Genomic DNA, 25,631 nt, shown 5'->3' on the forward strand with positions numbered 1-25,631 from the left:
AGGAGTGTGTGACCAAGGTGCTGGAGGAGGTAGGCGTGACCAAGTTGCAGGAGGAGGAGCAGGGACTGGTCAAGGTGCAGGAGGAGGAGAGGTGTGTGACCAAGGTGCTAGAGGAGAAGGGTGTGACCAAGGTACTGGAGAAGGAGGAGGTAGTGACCAAGGTGCTGGAGGAGGAGGAGTCAGTGACCAAGGTGCTGGGGGAGGAGGAGTGTGTGACCAAAGTGCTGGAGGAGGAATGTGTGACCAAGGTGCTGGAGGAGGAGTGTGTGACCAAGGTGCTGGAGGAGGGGTGTGTAACCAAGGTGCTGAGGAGATGGATGTGACCAAGGTGCTGAGGAGGAGGGTGTGAAGAAGGTGCTGGAGGAGGAGGGTGTGACTGAGGTGCTGGAGGAGGAGGAGTGTGTCACCACAGTGCTGGGGCAGAGGTGTTGTTTGACCAATGTGCTGGAGGAGGAGTGTGTGACCAAGGGGCTGGAGGAGGAGTGTGTGACCAAGGTGCTGGAGGACGAGTGTGTGACCAAAGTGCTGGAGGAGGAGTGTGTGACCAAGGTGCTGGAGGAGGAGGAGGGTGTGACCAATGTGCTGGAGGATAAGGAGTGTGTGACCAATGTGCTGGAGAGGGAGGAGTGTGTGATGAAGGTGCTGGAGGACGAATGTGTGACCTAGGTGCTGGAGGAGGAGTAGTGTGTGACCAGGGTGCTGGAGGAGGAGGAGTGTGTGATGAAGGTGCTGGAGGAGGAATGTGTGACCTAGGTGCTGGAGGCGGAGTAGTGTGTGACCAAGGTGCTGGAGGAGGAGTGTATGACCAAGGTGCTGGAGGAGGAGGAGGACTGTGTTACCAAGGTGATGGAGGATGAGTGAGTGACTAAGGCGCTGGGCAAGGAGGAGCATGTGACCAAGTTGCTGGAGGAGAATGAGGTTTTGACCAATGTGTTGGAGGAAGAGGAGGGAATGACCAATGTGCTGGAGGAGGAGGAGCGAGTGACCAAGTTGCTGGAGGAAGAGGGTGTGATGAAGGTACTGGAGGAGGTTTGTGTGACCAAGATGCTGGAGGAGGTAGGCGTGACCAAGTTGCAGGAGGAGGAGCAGGGACTGGTCAAGGTGCAGGAGGAGGAGAGGTGTGTGACCAAGGTGCTACAGGAGAAGGGTGTGACCAAGGTACTGGAGAAGGAGGATGTAGTGACCAAGGTGCTGGAGGAGGAGGAGTCAGTGACCAAGGAATGTGTGACCTAGGTGCTGGGGGTGGAGTAGTGTTGCAAAAGGTGCTGGAGGAGAAGTGTGTCTGACCAATGTGCTTTAGGAGGAGTGTGTGACCAAGGAGCTGGAGGAGGAGTGTGTGACCAAGGTGCTGAGGAGATGGATGTGACCAAGGTGCTGGAGGAGGAGGGTGTGAAGAAGTTGCTGGAGGAGGAGAGTGTGACCAATGTGCTGGAGGAGGTGGACTGTGTGACCAAAGTGCTGGAGCACAAGTGTCTGTGACCAATATGCTGGAGGAGGAGTGTGCGACCAAGGTGCTGGAGGAGGAGTGTGTGACCAAGGTGCTGGAGGAGGAGTGTGTGACCAAAGTGCTGAGGAGATGGATGTGACCAAGGTGCTGAGGAGGAGGGTGTGAAGAAGGTGCTGGAGGAGGAGGGTGTGACCGTGGTGCTGGAGGAGGAGTGTGTGACCAAAGTGCTGGAGCAGAGGTGTTATTTGACCAATGTGCTGGAGGAGGAGTGTGTGATGAAGGGGCTGGAGGAGGAATGTGTGACCAAGGTGCTGGAGGACGAGTGTGTGACCAAAGTGCTGGAGGAGGAGTGTGTGACCAAGGTGCTGGAGGAGGAGGAGGGTGTGACCAAGGTGCTGGAGGATAAGGAGTGTGTGACCAATGTGTTGGAGGAGGAGGAGTGTGTGATGAAGGTGCTGGAGGATGAGGAGTGTGTGACCATGGTGCTGGAGGAGGAGGAGTGCATGACCAAAGTGCGGAGGAGGAGGATGGTGTGACCAAGGTGCTGGATGAGGAGGAATGTGCGACCAAAGTGCTGGAGGAGGAGGAGGGAGTGAACAGTGCTGGAGGTGGAGGGCGTGACGAAGTTGCTGGAGGAGGCGGAGGTTGTGGCCAAGGTGCTGGAGCAGAAGGAGTTTGTGACCAAGGTGCTGGAGGAGGAGGAGTGTGTGACCCAGGTGCTGGAGGAGGAGGGAGTGAGCAAGCTCCTGGAGGAGGAGGAGGGTCTGACCAATGTTTTGGAGAAGGAGTGTGTGACCAAGGTGCTGGAGGAGGAGGAGGGAGTGAGCAAGGTGCTGGAGGAGGAGGAGGGTGTGACTAAGGTACTGGAGGACGAGGAGGGAGTGACCAAGGTGCTGGAGGAGGAGTGTGTGACCAAGGTGCTGGAGGAGAAGTATGTGACCCAGGTGCTGGAGGCGGAGGAGTCTGTGACCAAGGTACTGGAGGAGGAGGAATGTGTGAACAAGGTGCTGAAGGAGGAGTGTGTGGCCAAGCTGCTGATGGAGGAGTGTGTGACCAAGGTCCAGGAGGAGGATTGTGTGACCAAGGAACTGGAGGAGGAGTGTGTGACTGAGGTGATGGAGGAGGAATGTGTGACTAATTTGCTGGAGGAATAGTGTGTGACCAATTTGCAGGAGGAGGAGTGTGCCATCAACGTGCTGGAGTGTGCGTGTGAGACCAAGGTGCAGGAGGAGGAGGAGTGTGTGACCAAGGTGCTGGGGGAAGAGAAGTGTGTGACCAAGGTGCTAGAGGAGGAGGTGGTTGTGACAAAGGTGCTGGGGAGGAGGAGTGTGTGACCAAGGTGCTGGGGGAGGCGGAGTGTGTGACCAAGGTGCAGGAGGAGGAGGAGTGTGTGACCAAGGTGCAGGAGGAGGATTGTGTGACCAAGGTGCAGGAGGAGGAGTGTGTGACCAAGGCGCCGCATGTGGAGGGTGTGGCCGAGGTGCTTGAGGGGGAGTGTATGATGAAGGCTCCTCAAGGAGGAAGGTGTGACATAGTTGCTTGAGGATTGAGGTGTGACCAAGGTGCTGGAGGAGGAGGAGTGCATGACCAAGGTGCTGGAGAAGGAGGAGTGTGTGACCAAGGTGCTGTGGAGGAGGTTTGTGTGACCAAGGTGCTGGAGCAGGAGGAGGGAGTGACCAATGTGCTGGAGGAGGAGGCAGTTGTGACCAAGGTGCTGGATGAGGAGGAGTGTGAGACCAAGGTGCTGGAGGACGATGAGTGAGTGACAAAGCTGCTGGAGAAGGAGTGTGTGACCAAGGCCTTGGGGAACGAGGTGTGTGTGACCAAGGTGCTGGATGAGGAGGAATGTGTGGCCAGGGTGCTGGAGGAGGAGGAGTGTGTGACCAAAGTGCTGGAGGAGAAGGATTGTGTGACCAATGTGCTGGAGGAAGAGTAGGTTGTGACAAATGTGCTGGGGGAGGGGGAGTGTGTGACCAAGGTGCTGGAGGAGGACAAGTGTGTGACAAAGGTGCTGGAGGAGGAAGAGTGTGTGACCAAGGTGCTGGAGGACGCCGAGTGTGTGACCAAGGTGCTGGAGGAGAAGGAGTGTGTGACCATGGCGCTGGAGGATGAGGAGTCTGTGACCAAAGTGCTGGAGGAGGAGGATTGTGTGACCAAGGCCTTGGGGAACGAGGTGTGTGTGACCAAGGTGCTGGATGAGGAGGAATATGTGACCAGGGTGCTGGAGGAGGAGGAGTGTGTGACCAAAGTGCTGGAGGAGAAGGATTGTGTGACCAATGTGCTGGAGGAAGAGGAGGTTGTGACAAATGTGCTGGGGGAGGAGGAGTGTGTGACCAAGGTGCTGGAGGAGGACAAGTGTGTGACAAAGGTGCTGGAGGAGGAGGAGGGAGTGACCAATGTGCTGGAGGAGGAGGCAGTTGTGACCAAGGTGCTGGATGAGGAGGAGTGTGAGACCAAGGTGCTGGAGGACGATGAGTGAGTGACAAAGCTGCTGGAGGAGGAGTGTGTGACCAAGGCCTTGGGGAACGAGGTGTGTGTGACCAAGGTGCTGGATGAGGAGGAATGTGTGGCCAGGGTGCTGGAGGAGGAGGAGTGTGTGACCAAAGTGCTGGAGGAGAAGGATTGTGTGACCAATGTGCTGGAGGAAGAGTAGGTTGTGACAAATGTGCTGGGGGAGGGGGAGTGTGTGACCAAGGTGCTGGAGGAGGACAAGTGTGTGACAAAGGTGCTGGAGGAGGAAGAGTGTGTGACCAAGGTGCTGGAGGACGCCGAGTGTGTGACCAAGGTGCTGGAGGAGAAGGAGTGTGTGACCATGGCGCTGGAGGATGAGGAGTCTGTGACCAAAGTGCTGGAGGAGGAGGATTGTGTGACCAAGGCCTTGGGGAACGAGGTGTGTGTGACCAAGGTGCTGGATGAGGAGGAATATGTGACCAGGGTGCTGGAGGAGGAGGAGTGTGTGACCAAAGTGCTGGAGGAGAAGGATTGTGTGACCAATGTGCTGGAGGAAGAGGAGGTTGTGACAAATGTGCTGGGGGAGGAGGAGTGTGTGACCAAGGTGCTGGAGGAGGACAAGTGTGTGACAAAGGTGCTGGAGGAGGAAGAGTGTGTGACCAAGGTACTGGAGGACGAGGAGTGTGTGACCAAGGTGCTGGAGGAGGAGGAGTGTGACCAAGGTGCTGGAGGAGGAGGAGTCTGTGACCAAAGTGCTGGAGGAGGGGGATTGTGTGACCAAGGTGCTGCATGAGGGGGAATGTGTGAGCAAAGTGTTGGAGGAGGAGGGAGGAATGAACAGTCCTGGAGGAGGAGTGTTTGATCAAGGTGCTGAAGGAGTAGGAGGATGTTGGAGGAAGACTAGGTTGTGGCCAAGGTGCTGGAGGAGAAGGAGGTTGTGATCAAGGTGCTGGAGGAGGAGTATGTGATCAAAGTGCTGGAGGAGGAGGGTGTGACCAAGGTGCCGGCGGAGGAGGAGGGAGTGACAAGGGTGATGGAGGAGGAGGGTGTGACCAAGATTCTGAAGTAGTATGAGGTTGTGACCAAGTTGCTGGTGGGGGAGGAGGTTGTGGGCAATGTGCTGTAGGAAGAGGATTGTGTGACCAAGGTGCTGGAGGAGAAGGAGTGTGTGACCCAGGTGCAGGAGGTGGAGGAGGGAGTGAGCAAGGTGCTGGAGAAGGATGAGGGTGTGACCAAGGTGCTGGAGGAGGAGGGTGTGACCAAGGTGCCGGAGGAGGAGGAGTGTGTGACCAAGGACCTGGAGGAGGAGGAAGTTGTGACAAAGGTGCTGGGGGAGGACAAGTGTGTGACAAAGGTGCTGGAGGAGGGTGAGTTTGTGACCAAGGTGCTGGAGGAGGAGGAGTGTGTGACTCAGGTACTGGAGGAGGAGGAGGGAGGGAGCAAGGTGCTGGAGGAGGAGGAGGGTGTGACCAAGGTGCTGGAGGAGGAGGAGGGAGTGACAAAGATGCTCGAGGAGCAGTGTGTGACCAAGATGCTGAAGTAGTATGAGATTGTGACCAGGTTGCTGGTGGAGGAGGAGGTTGTGGCCAATGTGCTGGAGGAAGAGGGTTGTGTGACCAAGGTGCTGGAGGAGGAGGAGTGTGTGAGCAAGGTCCTGGAGGAGGAGGAGTGTGTGACCAAGGTGCTGGAGGAGGAGGAGGTTGTGAGAAAGGTGCTGGGGGAGGAGGAGGGTGTGACCAAGGTGCTGGAGGAGGAGGGTGTGACCAAGGTGCCAGAGGAGGAGGAGCATGTGACCAAGCTGCTGGAGGAGGAGGAGGTTGTGACAAAGGTGCTGGGGGAGGACGATTGTGTGACAAATGTGTTGGAGGAGCATGAGTGTGTGACAAAGGTGCCGGAGGAGGGGGAGCATGTGACCAAGGTGCTGGAGGAGGAGGAGGAGGTTGTGACAAAGGTGCTGGAGGAGGACGAGTGTGTGACGAATGTGCTGGAGGAGCATGAGTGTGTGACCAAGGTGCTGGAGGAGGAGGAGTGTGTGACCAAGGTGCTGGAGGAGGAGGAGTGTGAGACCAAGGTGCTGAAGGATGAGGACTGTGTGACCAAGATGCTGGAGGAGGATGAATGTGTGACCAAAGTCCTTGAGGAGGAGGAGGGAATGAACAATGCTAGAGGAGGAGGGTGTGACCAAGGTGCTGAAGGAGTAAGAGGATGTGACCAAGTTGCTGGAGGAAGAGGAGGTTGTGGCCAACATGCGGGAGGAAAAGGAGTATGTGACCAAGGTGCTGGAGGAGGAGGAGTGTGTGACCAAGATGCTGGAGGAAGAGGAGGGAGTGAGCAAGGTGCTGTAGGGGGAGGAGGGTGTGACCAAAGTGCTGGAGGAGGAGGGTGTGGCCAAGGTGCCGGCGGAGGAGGAGGGAGTGACAAGAGTGATGGAGGAGGAGGGTGTGACCAAGATTCTGAAGTAGTATGAGATTGTGACCAAGTTGCTGGTGGGGGAGAAGGTTGTGGCCAATGTGCTGGAGGAAGTGGATTGTGTGACCAAGGTGCTGGAGGAGGAGGAGTGTGTGACCCAGGTGCAGGAGGTGGAGGAGGGAGTGAGCAAGGTGCTGGAGAAGGATGAGGGTGTGACCAAGGTGCTGGAGGAGGAGGGTGTGACCAAGGTGCCGGAGGAGGAGGAGTGTGTGACCAAGGACCTGGAGGAGGAGGAAGTTGTGACAAAGGTGCTGGGGTGGGACGAGTGTGTGACCAAGGTGCTGGAGGAGGTGGAGTGTGTGACTCAGGTGCTGGAGGTGGAGGAGGGAGTGAGCAAGGTGCTGGAGAAGGAGGAGGGTGTGACCAAGGTGCTGGAAGAGGAGTGTGCGACCTAGGTGCTGGAGGAGGACGAATGTGTGAGAAAAGTGCTGGAGGAGGAGGAGTGTGTGACCAAGGTGCTGGAGGAAGAGGAGTGTGTGACCAAGGTGCTGGAGGAGCAGTGTGACCAAGGTGCTGGTGGAGGAGGAGGTTGTGGCCAATGTGCTGGAGGAAGAGGATTGTGTGACCAAAGTGCTGGATGAGGAGGAATGTGTGACCAAGGTCCTGGAGGAGGTTGCGAGAAAGGTGCTGGGGGAGGACGAGTGTGTGACCAAGGTGCTGGAGGAGGAGGAGTGTGTGACCCAGGTGCTGGAGGTGGAGGAGGGAGTGAGCAAGGTGCTGGAGAAGGAGGAGGGTGTGACCAAGGTGCTGGAGGAGGAGGGTGTGACCAAGGTGTCGGAGGAGGAGGAGCATGTGACCAAGGTGCTGGAGGTGGAGGAGGTTGTGACAAAGGTGCTGGAGGAGGATGAGTGTGTGACAACTGTGCTGGAGGAGCATGAGTGTTTGACCAAGGTGCTGGAGGAGGAGGAGTGTGTGACCCAGGTGCTGGAGGTGGAGGAGGGAGTGAGCAAGGTGCTGGAGAAGGAGGAGGGTGTGACCAAGGTGCTGGAGGAGGAGGGTGTGACCAAGGTGTCGGAGGAGGAGGAGCATGTGACCAAGGTGCTGGAGGTGGAGGAGGTTGTGACAAAGGTGCTGGAGGAGGATGAGTGTGTGACAACTGTGCTGGAGGAGCATGAGTGTTTGACCAAGGTGCTGGAGGAGGAGGAGTGTGTGACCAAGGTGCTGGAGGAGGAGGAGTGTGACCAAAGTGCTGGGTGATGATTGTGTGACCAAAGTTCTTGAGGGGGAGGAGGGAATGAACAGTGCTAGAGGAGGAGGGTTTGACCAAGGTGCTGAAGGAGTAGGAGGATGCGACCAAGTTGCTGGAGGAAGAGAAGGGAGTGAGCAAGGTGCTGGAGGGGGAGGAGGGTGTGACCAAGATGCTGGAGGAGGAGGAGTGTGTGACCCAGGTGCTGGAGGAAGAGAAGGGAGTGAGCAAGGTGCTGGAGGGGGAGGAGGGTGTGACCAAAGTGCTGGAGGTGGAGGGTGTGACCAAGGTGCCGGCGGAGGAGGAGGGAGTGACAAAGGTGCTGGAGGAGGAGGGTGTGACCAAGATTCTGAAGTAGTATGAGATTGTGACCAAGTTGCTGGGGGAGGAGGTTGTGGCCAATGTGCTGGAGGAAGAGGTTTGTGTGACCAAGGTGCTGGAGGAGGGAGAGTGTGTGACCCAGGTGCAGGAGGTGGAGGAGGGAGTGAGCAAGGTGCTGGAGAAGGATGAGGGTGTGACCAAGTTGCTGGAGGAGGAGGGTGTGACCAAGGTGCCGGAGGAGGAGTGTGTGACCAAGGTCCTGGAGGATAAGGAGTCACATCCTCCTCCTCCAGAACCTTGGCCACACCCTCCTCCTCCTCCAGCAACTTGCTCACTCCCTCCTCCTCCTCCAGCACCTGGGTCACACTCTTCCTCCTCCTCCAGAACCTTGGTCGCATACTCACCCTCCAGTACCTTGGTCACACACTCCTCCTCCAGCACCTTGGTCACACACTCCTCGTCCTCCAGCACCTTGGTCACATACTCCTCCTCCTCCAACACCTTTGTCATACACTTGTGCTCCTCCACCACCTTAGTCACACACTCCTCCTCCTCCAGCACCTTGGTCAAACACTCGTCCTCCAGCATCTTGGTCACACACTCCGCCTCCAGCACCTTGATTACATACTCCTTCTCCAGCACCTTGGTCACACTCCTTCTGCAGCACTTTTGTCACTCCCTCATCTTCCTCCACCACATTGGTCAATCCCTCCTCCTCCACCAGCGACTCGTCAAACACTCCTCCACCAGCACCTTGGTCACGTCCTACTCCCCAGCACCTTGGTCACACCCTCCTCCTCCAGCACATAGGTCACACACTCCTCTTCCTCCAGCACCTTGGTCACACCCTCACCTCCAGCACCTTGGTCATTCCCTCCTTCTCCAGCACTTTGGTCACACCCTCCTCCTCCAGCACCTTGGTCATACACAGCACATCCTCCAGCACATTGGTCACACACTCCTCCTCCTCCAGCAACTTGCTCACACCCTCCTCCTCCTGTAGCACCTTGGTCACTCCCTCCTCCTCCTCCAGTACCTGGCTCACACACTCCTCCTCCTCCAGCACCTTGGTCAGATCCTCCTTCTCCAGCACCTGGGTCACACACTCCTCCTCCTCCAACATCTTGGTCACACACTCCTCCTCCTCCAGCACCTTGGTCACACACTCCTCCTCCGGCACCTTGGTCACCCTTCTCCTCCAGCACATAGGTCACACACTCCTCTTCCTCCAGCACCTGGGTCACACACTCCTCCTCCTTCAGCATCTTGGTCACACACTCCTCCTCCTCCAGCACCTTGCTCACTCCCTCCTCCTGCTCCAGCACCTTGGTCATTCACTGCACATCCTCCAGCACATTGGTCACACACTCCTCTTTCTCCAGCACCTTGGTCACACCCTCACCTCCAGCAACTTGGTCACTCCCTCCTCCTCCAGCACCTTGGTCACACCCTCCTCCTCCAGCACCTTGGTCATACACTGCACATCCTCCAGCACATTGGTCACACACTCCTCCTCCAGCAACTTGCTCACACCCTCCTCCTCCTATAGCACCTTGGTCACTCCCTCCTCCTCCTCCAGTACCTGGCTCACACACTCCTCCTCCTCCAGCACCTTGGTCAGACCCTCCTTTTTCGGCACCTCGGTCACACCCTCCTCCTCCAGCACCTTGGTCACACCCTCCTCCTCCTCTTCCAGCACTTTGCTCACTCACTCCTCCTCGCCCAGATCCTGGGTCACACAATCCTCCTCCTCCAGCACCTTGGTCACAACCTCCGCATCCTCCAGCAACTTGGTCACATCCTCCTACTCCTTCAGCACCTTGGTCAAACCATCCTCCACCACCACTGTTCATTCCCTCCTCCTCCTCCAGGACTTTGGTCACACACTCCTCTTCCTCCAGCACCCTGGTCACAATCCTCGTCCTCCAGCATCTTGGTCACACACTCCGCCTCCAGCACCTTGATTACATACTCCTTCTCCAGCACCTTGGTCACACTCCTTCTGCAGCACTTTTGTCACTCCCTCATCCTCCTCCACCACATTGGTCAATCCCTCCTCCTCCACCAGCGACTCGTCAAACACTCCTCCACCAGCACCTTGGTCACTTCCTACTCCTCCAGCACCTTGGTCACACCCTCCTCCTCCAGCACATAGGTCACACCCTCCTCCTCCAGCACCTTGGTCACACCCTCCTCCTCCAGCACATAGGTCACACCCTCCTCCTCCAGCACATAGGTCACACACTCCTCTTCCTCCAGCACCTTGGTCACACCCTCCTCCTCCAGCACATAGGTCACACACTCCTCTTCCTCCAGTACCTTGGTCACACCCTCTCCTCCAGCACCTTGGTCATACACAGCACATCCTCCAGCACATTGGACAGACACTCCTCCTCCTCCAGCAACTTGCTCACACCCTCCTCCTCCTATAGCACCTTGGTCACTCCCTCCTCCTCCTCCAGTACCTGGCTCACACACTCCTCCTCCTCCAGCACCTTGGTCAGATCCTCCTTCTCCAGCACCTTGGTCACACTCTCCTCCTCCAGCACCTTGGTCACACCCTCCTCCTCCTCCGGCACCTTGCTCACTCCCTCCTCCACCTCCAGCACCTGGGTCACACACTCCTCCTCCTCCAGCATCTTGGTCACACACTCCTCCTCCTCCAGCACCTTGGTCACACACTCCTCCTCCTTCGGCACCTTGGTCTCACCCTCCTTCAGCAACTTGGTCACACCCTCCTCCTCCTCCAGCACCTTGCTCACTCCCTCCTCCTGCTCCAGCTCCTTGGTCATTCACTGCACATCCTCCAGCACATTGGTCACATACTCCTCTTTCTCCAGCACCTTGGTCACACCCTCACCTCCAGCACCTTGGTCACTCCCTCCTCCTCCAGCACCTTGGTCATACACAGCACATCCTCCAGCACATTGGTCACACACTCCTCCTCCTCCAGCAACTTGCTCACACCCTCCTCCTCCTGTAGCACCTTGGTCACTCCCTCCTCCTCCTCCAGAACCTGGCTCACACACTCCTCCTCCTCCAGCACCTTGGTCAGATCCTCCTTCTCCAGCACCTTGGTCACACTCTCCTCCTCCAGCAACTTGCTCACACCCCCCTCATCCTGTAGCACCTTGGTCACTCCCTCCTCCTCCTCCAGTACCTGGCTCACACACTCCTCCTCCTCCAGCACCTTGGTCAGATCCTCCTTCTCCAGCACCTTGGTCACACTCTCCTCCTCCAGCACCTTGGTCACACTCTCCTCCTCCAGCACCTTGGTCACACCCTCCTCCTCCAGCACATAGGTCACACACTCCTCTTCCTCCAGCACCTTGGTCACACCCTCTCCTCCAGCACCTTGGTCATACACAGCACATCCTCCAGCACATTGGTCACACACTCCTCCTCCTCCAGCAACTTGCTCACACCCTCCTCCTCCTGTAGCACCTTGGTCACTCCCTCCTCCTCCTCCAGTACCTGGCTCACACACTCCTCCTCCTCCAGCACCTTGGTCAGATCCTCCTTCTCCAGCATCTTGGTCACACTCTGCTCCTCCAGCACCTTGCTCACTCCCTCCTCCACCTCCAGCACCTGGGTCACACACTCCTCCTCCTCCAGCATCTTGGTCACACACCCCTCCTCCTCCAGCACCTTGCTCACTCCCTCCTCCTCCTCCAGCACCTTGGTCATTCACTGCACATCCTCCAGCACATTGGTCACACACTCCTCTTTCTCCAGCACCTTGGTCACACCCTCACCTCCAGCACCTTGGTCACTCCCTCCTCCTCCAGCACCTTGGTCACACCCTCACCTCCAGCACCTTGGTCACTCCCTCCTCCTCCAGCACCTTGGTCACTCCCTCCTCCTCCAGCACTTTGGTCACACCCTCACCTCCAGCACCTTGGTCACTCCCTCCTCCTCCAGCACCTTGGTCACACCCTCACCTCCAGCACCTTGGTCACTCCCTCCTCCTCCAGCACCTTGGTCACTCCCTCCTCCTCCAGCACTTTGGTCACACCCTCCTCCTCCAGCACCTTGGTCATACACAGCACATCCTCCAGCACATTGGTCACACACCCCTCCTCCAGCAACTTGCTCACACCCTCCTCCTCCTATAGCACCTTGGTCACTCCCTCCTCCTCCTCCAGTACCTGGCTCACACACTCCTCCTCCTCCAGCACCTTGGTCAGATCCTCCTTCTCCAGCACCTTGGTCACACTCTCCTCCTCCAGCACCTTGGTCACACCCTCCTCCTCCTCCGGCACCTTGCTCACTCCCTCCTCCACCTCCAGCACCTGGGTCACACACTCCTCCTCCTCCAGCATCTTGGTCACACACTCCTCCTCCTCCAGCACCTTGGTCACACACTCCTCCTCCTTCGGCACCTTGGTCTCACCCTCCTTCAGCACCTTGGTCACACCCTCCTCCTCCTCCAGCACCTTGCTCACTCCCTCCTCCTGCTCCAGCTCCTTGGTCATTCACTGCACATCCTCCAGCACATTGGTCACATACTCCTCTTTCTCCAGCACCTTGGTCACACCCTCACCTCCAGCACCTTGGTCACTCCCTCCTCCTCCAGCACCTTGGTCATACACAGCACATCCTCCAGCACATTGGTCACACACTCCTCCTCCTCCAGCAACTTGCTCACACCCTCCTCCTCCTGTAGCACCTTGGTCACTCCCTTCTCCTCCTCCAGTACCTGGCTCACACACTCCTCCTCCTCCAGCACCTTGGTCAGATCCTCCTTCTCCAGCACCTTGGTCACACTCTCCTCCTCCAGCAACTTGCTCACACCCTCCTCCTCCTGTAGCACCTTGGTCACTCCCTCCTCCTCCTCCAGTACCTGGCTCACACACTCCTCCTCCTCCAGCACCTTGGTCAGATCCTCCTTCTCCAGCACCTTGGTCACACTTTCCTCCTCCAGCACCTTGGTCACACTCTCCTCCTCCAGCACCTTGGTCACACCCTCCTCCTCCAGCACATAGGTCACACACTCCTCTTCCTCCAGCACCTTGGTCACACCCTCTCCTCCAGCACCTTGGTCATACACAGCACATCCTCCAGCACATTGGTCACACACTCCTCCTCCTCCAGCAACTTGCTCACACCCTCCTCCTCCTGTAGCACCTTGGTCACTCCCTCCTCCTCCTCCAGTACCTGGCTCACACACTCCTCCTCCTCCAGCACCTTGGTCAGATCCTCCTTCTCCAGCATCTTGGTCACACTCTGCTCCTCCAGCACCTTGCTCGCTCCCTCCTCCACCTCCAGCACCTGGGTCACACACTCCTCCTCCTCCAGCATCTTGGTCACACACCCCTCCTCCTCCAGCACCTTGCTCACTCCCTCCTCCTCCTCCAGCACCTTGGTCATTCACTGCACATCCTCCAGCACATTGGTCACACACTCCTCTTTCTCCAGCACCTTGGTCACACCCTCACCTCCAGCACCTTGGTCACTCCCTCCTCCTCCAGCACCTTGGTCACACCCTCACCTCCAGCACCTTGGTCACTCCCTCCTCCTCCAGCACCTTGGTCACTCCCTCCTCCTCCAGCACTTTGGTCACACCCTCACCTCCAGCACCTTGGTCACTCCCTCCTCCTCCAGCACCTTGGTCACTCCCTCCTCCTCCAGCACTTTGGTCACACCCTCCTCCTCCAGCACCTTGGTCATACACAGCACATCCTCCAGCACATTGGTCACACACCCCTCCTCCAGCAACTTGCTCACACCCTCCTCCTCCTATAGCACCTTGGTCACTCCCTCCTCCTCCTCCAGTACCTGGCTCACACACTCCTCCTCCTCCAGCACCTTGGTCAGATCCTCCTTTTTTGGCACCTCGGTCACACCCTCCTCCTCCAGCACCTTGGTCACACCCTCCTCCTCCTCTTCCAGCACTTTGCTCACTCACTCCTCCTCGCCCAGATCCTGGGTCACACACTCCTCCTCCTCCAGCACCTTGGTCACAAACTCCTTCGCCTCCAGCACGTTGGCCACAACCTCCGCATCCTCCAGCAACTTGGTCACATCCTCCTACTCCTTCAGCACCTTGGTCAAACCATCCTCCTCCACCACTGTTCATTCCCTCCTCCTCCTCCAGGACTTTGGTCACACACTCCTCTTCCTCCAGCACCCTGGTCACAATCCTCCTCCTCCAGCAGCTTGGTCACACACTCCTCTTCCTCCAGCACCTTGGTCACACACTCCTCCTCCTCCAGCACCTTGGTCACACATTCGTCCTCCCCCAGCACCTTTGTCACAACCTCCTCCTCCTCCAGGACATTGGTCACGCACTGCTCCTCCTCCAGTGCCTTGGTCACACACTCCTCCACCAGCACCTTGGTCACACACTCCTCCTCCTTCAGCACCTTGGTCACACACTCACCCTCCTCCAGCACCTTTGTCACAACCTCCTCCTCCACCAGCACCTTGGTCACACACTCCTCCTCCTTCAGCACCTTGGTCACACACTCACCCTCCTCCAGCAACTTTGCCACAACCTCCTCGTTCTGCAGCGCCTTGCTCACTCCCTCCTCCACCTCCAGCACCTGGGTCACACACTCCTCCTCCAGCACCTTGGTCACACAATCCTCTTCCTCCTGCAGATTGGCCACAACCTCCTCCTCCACCAGCAACTTGGTCACAATCTCATACTACTTCAGCATTTTGGTCATACCCTCCTCCTCCAGCACCTGTGTCACTCCCTCATCCTCCGCCGGCACCTTGGTCACACCCTACTCCTCCTCCAGCAACTTGCTCACTCCCTCTTCTCCTCCAGCACCTGGGTCACACACTCCTCCTCCTCCAGCATCTTGGTCACACACTCCTCCTCCTCCAGCACCTTGGTCACAAACTCCTTATCCTCCTGCACATTGGCCAGAACCTCCCCTTCCTCCAGCAACTTGGTCACATCCTCCTACTCCTTCAGCACCTAGGTCAAACCCTCCTCCTCCAGCACAGTTCATGCCCTCCTCCTCCTCCAGGACTTTGGTCACACATTCTTCCTCATCCAGCACTTTTGTCACACACTCCTCCTCCTCCAGCACCTTGGTCACAACCTCCTCATCCTGCAGCGCCTTGGTCACACACTCCTCCTCCTTCACCTTGGTCACGCACTCTTTCTCCTCCAGCACCTTGGTCACACAATCCTTCTCCAGCACTTTTGTCACACACTCGTCCTCCTCCAGCATCTTGGTCACGCACTCCTCCTCCTCCACCTTGGTCACACACTCCTCCTCCTCCAGCACCTTGGTCACACAATCCTCCTCCTCCAGCAACTTGGTCACACACCTCCTCCTCCAGCACCTTGGTTACCCCTTCCTCCTCCCCAGCACCTGGGTGACACCCTCCTCCTTCCGAACATTGGTCACTCCTTCCTCCTCCTCCAGCACCTTGGCCACAACCTCCTCCTCCTTCAGCACTTTGGTCACACATTCCTCCTCATCTAGCACCTGTGTCACACACTCCTCCTCCAGCACCTTTGTCACACGGACCTCCTCGTCCAGGACCTTGGGTACACCCTCCTCCTCCAGCACTTTGGTCACACATTCCTCCTCATCCAGCACCTTTGTCACACATTCATCTTCCTCCAGCAACTTGGGCAAACACTGCTCGTCGTCCAGCACCTTGGTTACCCCTTCCTCTTCCCCAGCAACTGGGTGACACATTCCTCCTCCCGAACATTGGTCACTCCTTCCTCCTCCTCCAGCATCTTGGTGACACACTCCTCCTCCTCATGCACCTTGGCCACAACCTCCTCCTCCTCCAGCAACTTAGTCACGCCCTCCTCCTCCAGCACTATTGACTCCCTCCTCCTCCTCCAGCACTATTGACTCCCTCCTCCTCCTCCAGCACTTTGCTCACACACTCCTCCTCGTCCAGCACCTTGGTCACACACTCCTCCTCCTCCAGCACCTTGGTCACACTCCTCCTCCTCCAGAATCTTGGTTACCCCCTCATCCTCCTCCAGTACCTGGGTCACACACTCCTCCCCCTCCAGCACCTTGGTCAGACCCTCCTCCTCCAGCACCTTGGTCGCACCCTCCTCCTCAAGCACCTTGGTCACACCCTCCTCCTCCTCCGGCATCTTGGTCACACCCTCCTTCTCCAGCACCTTGCTCACTCTCTCCTCCTCCTCCTCCTGCTCCTGGGTCACACACTCCGCCTCCTCCAGCACCTTGGCCACATCCTCCTCCTCCTCCAGCAACTAAGTCACTCCCTCCTCCTCCAGCACTTTGGTCACTCTCTCCTCAGCCTCCAGCACATTGGTTACCCAATGCTCCTTCTCCAAATCCAAGGTGTGCCTGTGAACATGTCTGTGTGTGTGTGTGTGAGTGTGAGTGTGTGTGTGTGTGAGTGTGAGTGTGTGTGTGTGTGTGAGTGTGTGTGTGTGTGAGTGTGTGTGTGTGTGAGTGTGAGAGTGTGTGTGAGTGTGAGAGTGTGTGTGTGTGAGTGTGTGTGTGTGTGAGTGTGTGTGTGTGTGTGAGAGTGTGTGAGTGTGAGTGTGTGTGTGAGTGAGTGTGTGTGAGTGTGTGTGTGTGTGAGTGTGTGAGTGTGAGTGTGGAGTCAGTGTGTGTGAGTGTGTGTGTGAGTGTGTCAGTGTGTGTGAGTGTGTGTGTGAGTGTGTGTGTGAGTGTGTCAGTGTGTGTGAGTGTGTGAGTGTGTGAGTGTGTCAGTGTGAGTGTGTGTGTGTCAGTGTGTGTGTGTGTCAGTGTGTGTGTGTGTGCGTGTGAGTGTGTGAGTGTGTGTGTGTGTCAGTGTGTGTCAGTGTGTGTGAGTGTGTGTGAGTGCGTGTGAGTGTGTGTGAGTGTGCGTGTGTGTCAGTGTGTGTGAGTGTGTGTGTGTCAGTGTGTGAGTGAGTGTGTGTGTGTGTGTCAGTGTGTGTGAGTGAGTGTGTCAGTGTGTGTGTCAGTGTGTGTGTGAGTGTGTGTGTGAGTGTGTCAGTGTGTGTGAGTGTGTCAGTGTGTGTGAGTGTGTGAGTGTGTCAGTGTGTGTGTGTGTCAGTGTGTGTGTCAGTGTGTCAGTGTGTGTGTGTGTGTGAATGTGTGTGAATGTGTGTGTGTGTGTGAGTGTGCGTGTGTGTCAGTGTGTGTGAGTGTGTGTGTGTCAGTGTGTGAGTAAGTGTGAGTGAGTGTGTGTGTCAGTGTGTGAGTGAGTGTGTGAGTGTGTGTGTGTGTTCAGTGTGTGAGTGTGTGTGTGTGTGTGAGTGTGTGTGTCTGTGTGTGTGTGTGTGCGTGTGTGTGAGTGTGTGTGTGTCAGTGTGTGAGTGTGTGTGTGTGTCAGTGTGTGTGTGTCTGTGCGTGTGTGTCTGTGTGTGTGTGTGTGTCAGTGTGTGTGTGAGAGTGTGTGTGTCAGTGTGAGTGTGTGTCTGTGTGTCTGTGTGTGAGTCAGTGTGTGTGTCAGTGTGTGTGTCAGTGTGTGTGAGTGTCAGTGTGAGTGTGTGTGTATGAGTGTGTGTGTGAGTGTGTGTGTGAGTGTGTGTGTGTGTGTGTTTGAGTGTGTGTTTGAGTGAGTGTGTGTGTGTGAGTGTGTGTGTGAGTGTGTGTTTGAGTGTGTGTTTGAGTGAGTGTGTGTGTGTGAGTGTGTGTGTGAGTGTGTGTGTGAGTGTGTGTGTGTGTGTGTGTGTTTGAGTGTGAGTGTGTGTGTGAGTGTGTGTGTGAGTGAGTGTGTGTGAGTGAGTGTGTCAGTGTGTGTGTGTGTGAGTGTGTGAGTGTGATTGTGTGCGTGTGAGTGAGTGAGTGTGTGTGTGTGTGTATGTGTGTGTCAGTGTGTGTGTCAGTGTGTGTGTGTCAGTGTGTGTGTGAGTGTGTGTCAGTGTGTCAGTGTGAGTGTGTCAGTGTGAGTGTCAGTGTGAATGTCAGTGAGTGAGTGTGTCAGTGTGAGTGTGTCAGTGTGAGTGTGTCAGTGTGTGTGTGTGAGTGTGTCAGTGTGTGTGTGAGTGTGTGTCAGTGTGTCAGTGTGAGTGTGTCAGTGTGAGTGTCAGTGTGAGTGTCAGTGAGTGAGTGTGTCAGTGTGAGTGTGTCAGTGTGAGTGTGAGTGTGTCAGTGTCAGTGTGAGTGTGTCAGTGTGAGTGAGTGTGAGTGTGGGAGGCACTCTGTAATATCTGCTTCTTTCCATCAGCAGTCTGTGTTTGCAGGGTTTGGCTTCTGCCTCTTGGACCGCAGCCAGCCTGTGGAAAGTCCCGGATTTGCGGGTGACGGCAGCAATTAAACCAAACAAAAGTCCCTCCAACTATTTTATTTGTCTTGCCTAACTTTTGCGATCAGTAACAAACCGCAAGAAACAGGAAGAGGAGGGGTCGGATCTCCAGGAATGGGGGGGTGGGGGGAGCCTGTCCAGTCATCGGCGCTGCTGTCAAATCAATAGTGGAATCTACTCTCCTGAGAGAAGCAGCCCTATCAGACATTGGGTGCAAGGTAGCTCCTTCAAAGGGGCAAAGTTAGGGGCGGCACGGTAGCACAGTGGTTAGCACTGCTGTCTCACAGCGCCAGGGACCCGGGTTCAATTCCCGGCTTGGGTCACTGTCTGTGTGGAGTTTGCACATTCTCCTCATGTCTGCGTGGGTTTCCTCCGGGTGCTCCAGTTTCCTCCCACAGGATATGTAGGTTGGGTGGATTGGCCATTCTCAATTGCCTCTTAGTGTCCCAAGTTGTGGAGGTTAGGGGGGATTCGCACCTTCAATGCATGGGGTAATGGGGATAAGGTGGGGGAGTGGGCCTGGACAAGATGCTCTGTCAGAGACTCACTGCCACCTCCTGCACTGGAGGAATTCTATGATGGCTTTCATTGGATGAATCAGAATGATCTTTGATTTGATTTGATTTATTAAGAAACTACAAAAGGTTGTGACTGTAGCCCACTCTATCACACAAACCAGCCTTCAATCCATTGATTCAATCTCTACCTCTCGCTGTCTCGGCAAAGCAGCCAGTAAAATTAAGGACCCCAACGGCACCCCGGACATTCTCTCTTCCACCTTCTTCCGTTGGGAAAAAGGTTCAAAAGTCTGGGGTCACGGACCAACCGACTCAAGAACAGCTTCTTCCCTGCTGCTGTCAGACTTTTGAAACGGACCTACCTTATATGAAGTTGATCTTTCTCTCCATCCTAGCTATGACTGTAACACTACATTCTGCACCCTCTCCATTCCTTCTCCCTCATGGACTCTCTGAACGGTATGCTTTGTCAGTATAGTGCACAAGAAATGCTAATTTTCACTGTACCCAATAAATGTGACAATAATAAATCAAATCAAAATGATTCAGAGGAGACTCACTGGAATGGCAGCAGAGTTATCAATTCTGTGGGAAAATATAGGAACAGGAGGAGGCCATTCAGCCCCTCAAGTCTACACTGCCATTCAGTTGGATCATAGCTTTGATCTATATCTGAACTCAATTTTCCTGTCTTGCGAAATGTTGATGAATGGGGGAACAGGCCAACGTTTATGCTCCACACATGCCCCCTCCCACTCCTCTTCACCTGAAACGTGTCAGTACATCCTTCATGTATTTATCTAACTTTTGGGTGCTCCGGTTTCCTCCCACACTCTAAAGATGTGCGGGTTAGTTTGATTGGCCATGCTAAATGGACCTTTAGTTTCAGGGAGATTGGCAGGGTAAATACAAGGGGTTGTGAGGATAGGGTCTGGGTGCGATTGTTGTCAGTGCAGACTCGATGGGCCGAATGGTCTCATTCTGCACTGTAGAACTCTATGGATTGTATAAAGAAATTCCTCTGAATTCCATACTAAATTTATTAGAAATGCTCTTAAACTCATGACTCCTAGTTCTGTTCTCCCGCCCTGCCCCGCCCCACCCTGCCCCACCCCCACCCCTCCCTCACCCCGCCCCCACCCCACCTTGCCCTGCCCCACCCCCGCCCCACCCTGCCCCACCCTCCGCCCTGCCCTGCCCCACCCCCTGCCCCGCCCCGCCCCAGATTTAAATATCTCAATCAGTCATCTTCACCATCCCCGACCCTCGCCCTCAGTCATCTCTTTTCTAGAGAAAATAGTTCCGATCTGTTTGGTTTTCCTCATGGGGTGAACATGCACAGTTAACAGAGCGACTGACTGTGAAGGAAACTCAAGCTCTGAAGGGAAAAGAATAAAGATTTGAAAGTAAGATCAAAGGTGCAGAGTTTATAAGAAACCGTTCGTACATTGCCCAGTGACTCTTTTAATGATGAGTCTAATCCTGGCCAGAATAGGAAAGACTGGGTAACCCTTTCCCGCGTTCAGTCACATGTGGAACCAACACCGATGTAGTGACTGATATTACACCGACTTTGTATTGTGGAACTCTCCGACACTCTCAGTAAACTGCGGGAAAAGAAACCATGCTTTTATTCAGGAGACTTTGCTGTAGGTTTGGTCATGAGTTCTGATTGCTGAGGTTGAAAGACCTTCTGAATAAAGAGACTCTGTAGACTGGTCACTGTGGTGCACTGTTTAAATAGACTCTGTAGACGGTTTGCTGTAGTACACTGTTTAAATAGACTCTGTAGACTGGTTCCTGTGGTACGCTGTTTTAATTGATTCTGTCGACTCTTTGCTGTAATACACTGTTTAAATAGGCTGTCGACTGGTTGTTGTTGTACACTGTTTAAATGGGCTCTATGGACTCTTTGCTGTAGTACACTGTTATAAATAGACCCTGTAGACTGGTTCCTCTAGTACACTGTTTACACAGACTCTGTAGACTGGTTGCTGTAGTACACTTATTAAATAGACTCTGTAGACTGTTTGCTGCAGTGTGTTGTTTAAGTAGATTCTGTAGACTGTTTGCTATAGTACACTGTTTAAACAGACTCTGTAGACTGGTTACTGCAGTACACTTATTAAATAGCCTCTGTAGACTGGGTGTTGCAGTACACTTATTAAATAGCCTCTGTAGACTGGGTGTTGTAGTACACTTATTAAATAGCCTCTGTAGACTGGGTGTTGCAGTACACTTATTAAATAGCCTCTGTAGACTGGGTGTTGTAGTACACTTATTAAATAGCCTCTGTAGACTGGGTGTTGCAGTACACTTATTAAATAGACTCTGTAGACTGGGTGTTGCAGTACACTTATTAAATAGCCTCTGTAGACTGGGTGTTGTAGTACACTTATTAAATAGCCTCTGTAGACTGGGTGTTGCAGTACACTTATTAAATAGCCTCTGTAGACTGGGTGTTGTAGTACACTTATTAAATAGCCTCTGTAGACTGGGTGTTGCAGTACACTTATTAAATAGCCTCTGTAGACTGGGTGTTGTAGTACACTTATTAAATAGCCTCTGTAGACTGGGTGTTGCAGTACACTTATTAAATAGCCTCTGTAGACTGGGTGTTGCAGTACACTTATTAAATAGCCTCTGTAGACTGGGTGTTGCAGTACACTTATTAAATAGCCTCTGTAGACTGGGTGTTGCAGTACACTTATTAAATAGACTCTGTAGACTGGTTACTGCAGTACACTTATTAAATAGCCTCTGTAGACTGGGTGTTGTAGTACACTTATTAAATAGCCTCTGTAGACTGGGTGTTGCAGTACACTTATTAAATAGCCTCTGTAGACTGGGTGTTGCAGTACACTTATTAAATAGACTCTGTAGACTGGTTACTGCAGTACACTTATTAAATAGACTCTGTAGACTGGGTGTTGCAGTACACTTATTAAATAGCCTCTGTAGACTGGGTGTTGTAGTACACTTATTAAATAGCCTCTGTAGACTGGGTGTTGCAGTACACTTATTAAATAGCCTCTGTAGACTGGGTGTTGTAGTACACTTATTAAATAGCCTCTGTAGACTGGGTGTTGCAGTACACTTATTAAATAGCCTCTGTAGACTGGGTGTTGCAGTACACTTATTAAATAGCCTCTGTAGACTGGGTGTTGCAGTACACTTATTAAATAGCCTCTGTAGACTGGGTGTTGCAGTACACTTATTAAATAGCCTCTGTAGACTGGGTGTTGCAGTACACTTATTAAATAGCCTCTGTAGACTGGGTGTTGTAGTACACTTATTAAATAGCCTCTGTAGACTGGGTGTTGCAGTACACTTATTAAATAGACTCTGTAGACTGGGTGTTGCAGTACACTTATTAAATAGCCTCTGTAGACTGGGTGTTGTAGTACACTTATTAAATAGCCTCTGTAGACTGGGTGTTGCAGTACACTTATTAAATAGCCTCTGTAGACTGGGTGTTGTAGTACACTTATTAAATAGCCTCTGTAGACTGGGTGTTGCAGTACACTTATTAAATAGCCTCTGTAGACTGGGTGTTGCAGTACACTTATTAAATAGCCTCTGTAGACTGGGTGTTGCAGTACACTTATTAAATAGCCTCTGTAGACTGGGTGTTGCAGTACACTTATTAAATAGACTCTGTAGACTGGTTACTGCAGTACACTTATTAAATAGCCTCTGTAGACTGGGTGTTGTAGTACACTTATTAAATAGCCTCTGTAGACTGGGTGTTGCAGTACACTTATTAAATAGCCTCTGTAGACTGGGTGTTGCAGTACACTTATTAAATAGACTCTGTAGACTGGTTACTGCAGTACACTTATTAAATAGACTCTGTAGACTGGGTGTTGCAGTACACTTATTAAATAGCCTCTGTAGACTGGGTGTTGTAGTACACTTATTAAATAGCCTCTGTAGACTGGGTGTTGCAGTACACTTATTAAATAGCCTCTGTAGACTGGGTGTTGTAGTACACTTATTAAATAGCCTCTGTAGACTGGGTGTTGCAGTACACTTATTAAATAGCCTCTGTAGACTGGGTGTTGCAGTACACTTATTAAATAGCCCCTGTAGACTGGGTGTTGCAGTACACTTATTAAATAGACTCTGTAGACTGGGTGTTGCAGTACACTTATTAAATAGACTCTGTAGACTGGGTGTTGTAGTACACTTATTAAATAGCCTCTGTAGACTGGGTGTTGCAGTACACTTATTAAATAGCCTCTGTAGACTGGGTGTTGTAGTACACTTATTAAATAGCCTCTGTAGACTGGTTACTGCAGTACACTTATTAAATAGCCTCTGTAGACTGGTTACTGCAGTACACTTATTAAATAGCCTCTGTAGACTGGGTGTTGCAGTACACTTATTAAATAGCCTCTGTAGACTGGGTGTTGCAGTACACTTATTAAATAGCCTCTGTAGACTGGTTACTGCAGTACACTTATTAAATAGCCTCTGTAGACTGGGTGTTGCAGTACACTTATTAAATAGCCTCTGTAGACTGGGTGTTGCAGTACACTTATTAAATAGCCTCTGTAGACTGGGTGTTGCAGTACACTTATTAAATAGCCTCTGTAGACTGGGTGTTGCAGTACACTTATTAAATAGCCTCTGTAGACTGGGTGTTGCAGTACACTTATTAAATAGACTCTGTAGACTGGTTACTGCAGTACACTTATTAAATAGCCTCTGTAGACTGGGTGTTGCAGTATGCTGTTTAAATAGCCTCTGTAGACTGGGTGTTGCAGTACACTTATTAAATAGCCTCTGTAGACTGGGTGTTGCAGTACACTTATTAAATAGACTCTGTAGACTGTTTGCTGCAGTGTGCTGTTTAAATAGATTCTGTAGACTGGTTGCTGTAGTACACTGTTTAAATACACTCTGTAGACTGTTTGCTGTAGTACAATGTTTAAATACACTCTGTAGACTGTTTGCTGTAGTACACTGTTTAAATACACTCTGTACACTGTTTGCTGTAGTACAATGTTTAAATACACTCTGTAGACTGTTTGCTGTAGTACACTGTTTAAATACACTCTGTACACTGTTTGCTGTAGTACACTGTTTAAATACACTCTGTACACTGTTTGCTGTAGTACAATGTTTAAATACACTCTGTAGACTGTTTGCTATAGTACACTGTTTAAATAGACTCTGTACATTGCTGATGTAAGATGTTTCAGTAAGAGCAGGGAAGGTGGTAAAAGAGGGGGAGGTGTTGCATTGTTAGTCAAGGACAGTATTACGGTGGCAGAAAGGGCGTTTGATGAGGACTCGTCGACTGAGGTAGTTTGGGCTGAGGTTAGAAACAGGAAAGGAGAGGTCACCCTGTTGAGAGTTTTCCATAGGCCTCCGAAAAGTTCCAGAGATGGAGAGGAAAGGATTGCAAAGATGATTCTGGATAGGAGCGAAAGTCTACAGGGTAGTTGTTATGGGGGACTTTATCTTCGCAAATGTTGACTGGAAACACGATAGTTCGAGTACTTTAGATGGGTCAGTTTTTGTCCAATGTGTGCAGGAGGGTTTCCTGACGCAGTATGTAGATAGGCCAACAAGAGACGAGGCCACATTGGATTTGGAACTGGGTAATGAACCAGGCCAGGTGTTAGATTTGGAGGTAGGGGAGCACTTTGGTGATAGTGATCACAATTCGGTTGCGTTTACTTTAGCGATGGAAAGAAATAGGTATATACCAAAGGGCAAGTGTTATAGCTGGGGGAAAGGAAATTATGATGCGATTAGGTGAGATTTAGGATGCATAGGTTGAGGAAGGAAACTGCAGGGGATGGGCGCAATTGAAATGTGGAGCTTGTTCAAGGAACAGCGACTGGGTGTCCTTGATAAATATGTACCTGTCAGGCAGGGAGGCAGTGGTCGAGCGAGGGAACCGTGGTTTACTAAAGAAGTTGAATCTCTTGTGAAGAGGAAGAAGGAGACTTATGTAAAGATGAGACGTGAAGGCTCAGTTAGGGTGCTTGAGAGTTACAAGTTAGCCAGGAAGGACCTAAAGAGAGAGGTAAGAAGAGCCAGGAGGGGACATGAGAAGTCTTTGACAGGTAGGATCAAGGAAAACCCTAAAGCTTTCTATAGGTATGTCAGGAATAAAAGAATGACTAGGGTAAGATTAGGGCCAGTCAAGGACAGTAGTGGGAAGTTGTGCGTGGAGCCTGAAGAGATAGGAGAGGCGCTAAATGAATATTTTTCGTCAGTATTCATGCAGGAAAAAGACAATGTTGTCGAGGAGAATACTGAGATACAGGCTATTAGACTAGACAGGATTGAGGTTAATAAGGAGGAGGTGTTAGCAATTCTGGAAAGTGTGAAAATAGATAAGTCCCCTGGGCCGGATGGGATTTATCCCAGGATTCTCTGGGAGGCTAGGGAGGAGATTGCAGAGCCTTTGGCTTTGATCTTTATGTCATCATTGTCTACAGGAATAGTGCCAGAAGACTGGAGGATAGCAAATGTTGTCCCCTTGTTCAAGAAGGGGAGTAGAGACAACCCTGGTAATTATAGACCAGTGAACCTTACTTCTGTTGTGGGCAAAGTTTTGGAAAGGATTATAAGAGATAGGATTTATAATCATCCAAAAAGGAATAATTTGATTAGGGATAGTCAACATGGTTTTGTGAAGGGTAGGTTGTGCCTCACAAACCTTATTGAGTTCTTTGAGAAGGTGACCAAAGAGGTGGATGAGGGTAAAGCAGTTGATGCGGTGTATATGGATTTCAGTAAAGTGTTTGATAAGGTTCTCCACGGTAAGCTATTGCAGAAGATACGGAGGCATGGGATTTAGGGTGATTTTGCAGTTTGGATCAGAAATTGGCTAGCTGTAAGAAGACAGAGGGTGGTGGTTGATGGGAAATGTTCATCCTGGAGTTCAGTTATTAGTGGTGTACCGCAAGGATCTGTTTTGGGGCCACTGCTGTTTGTCATTTTTATAAATGACCTGGATGAAGGCGTAGAAGGATGGGTTAGTAAATTTGCGGATGACACCAAATTCAGTGGCGTTGTGGACAGT

The 25,631-nt window shown here is 52.8% G+C and overlaps 1 protein-coding gene and 1 pseudogene across 1 annotated transcript; both read right to left on the minus strand.

Moving 5' to 3' along the window:
* Positions 1-1,229: 1,229 nt before the first annotated feature.
* Positions 1,230-4,261, minus strand: LOC144487922 (uncharacterized). The gene is made up of 2 exons (XM_078205974.1): positions 3,632-4,261; positions 1,230-1,265 (listed from the first exon to the last, which is right to left on the minus strand). The coding sequence occupies exons 1-2, from the start codon at positions 4,259-4,261 to the stop codon at positions 1,230-1,232; spliced, it is 666 nt and encodes a 221-aa protein (XP_078062100.1).
* A 499-nt stretch (positions 4,262-4,760) lies between these two features.
* On the minus strand, positions 4,761-8,462 carry LOC144487923 (uncharacterized; annotated as a pseudogene).
* Positions 8,463-25,631: the final 17,169 nt, after the last annotated feature.

Source organism: Mustelus asterias, unplaced genomic scaffold (genome assembly GCF_964213995.1).
Source record: "Mustelus asterias unplaced genomic scaffold, sMusAst1.hap1.1 HAP1_SCAFFOLD_1133, whole genome shotgun sequence".
NCBI classification, from domain to species: domain Eukaryota; kingdom Metazoa; phylum Chordata; class Chondrichthyes; order Carcharhiniformes; family Triakidae; genus Mustelus; species Mustelus asterias.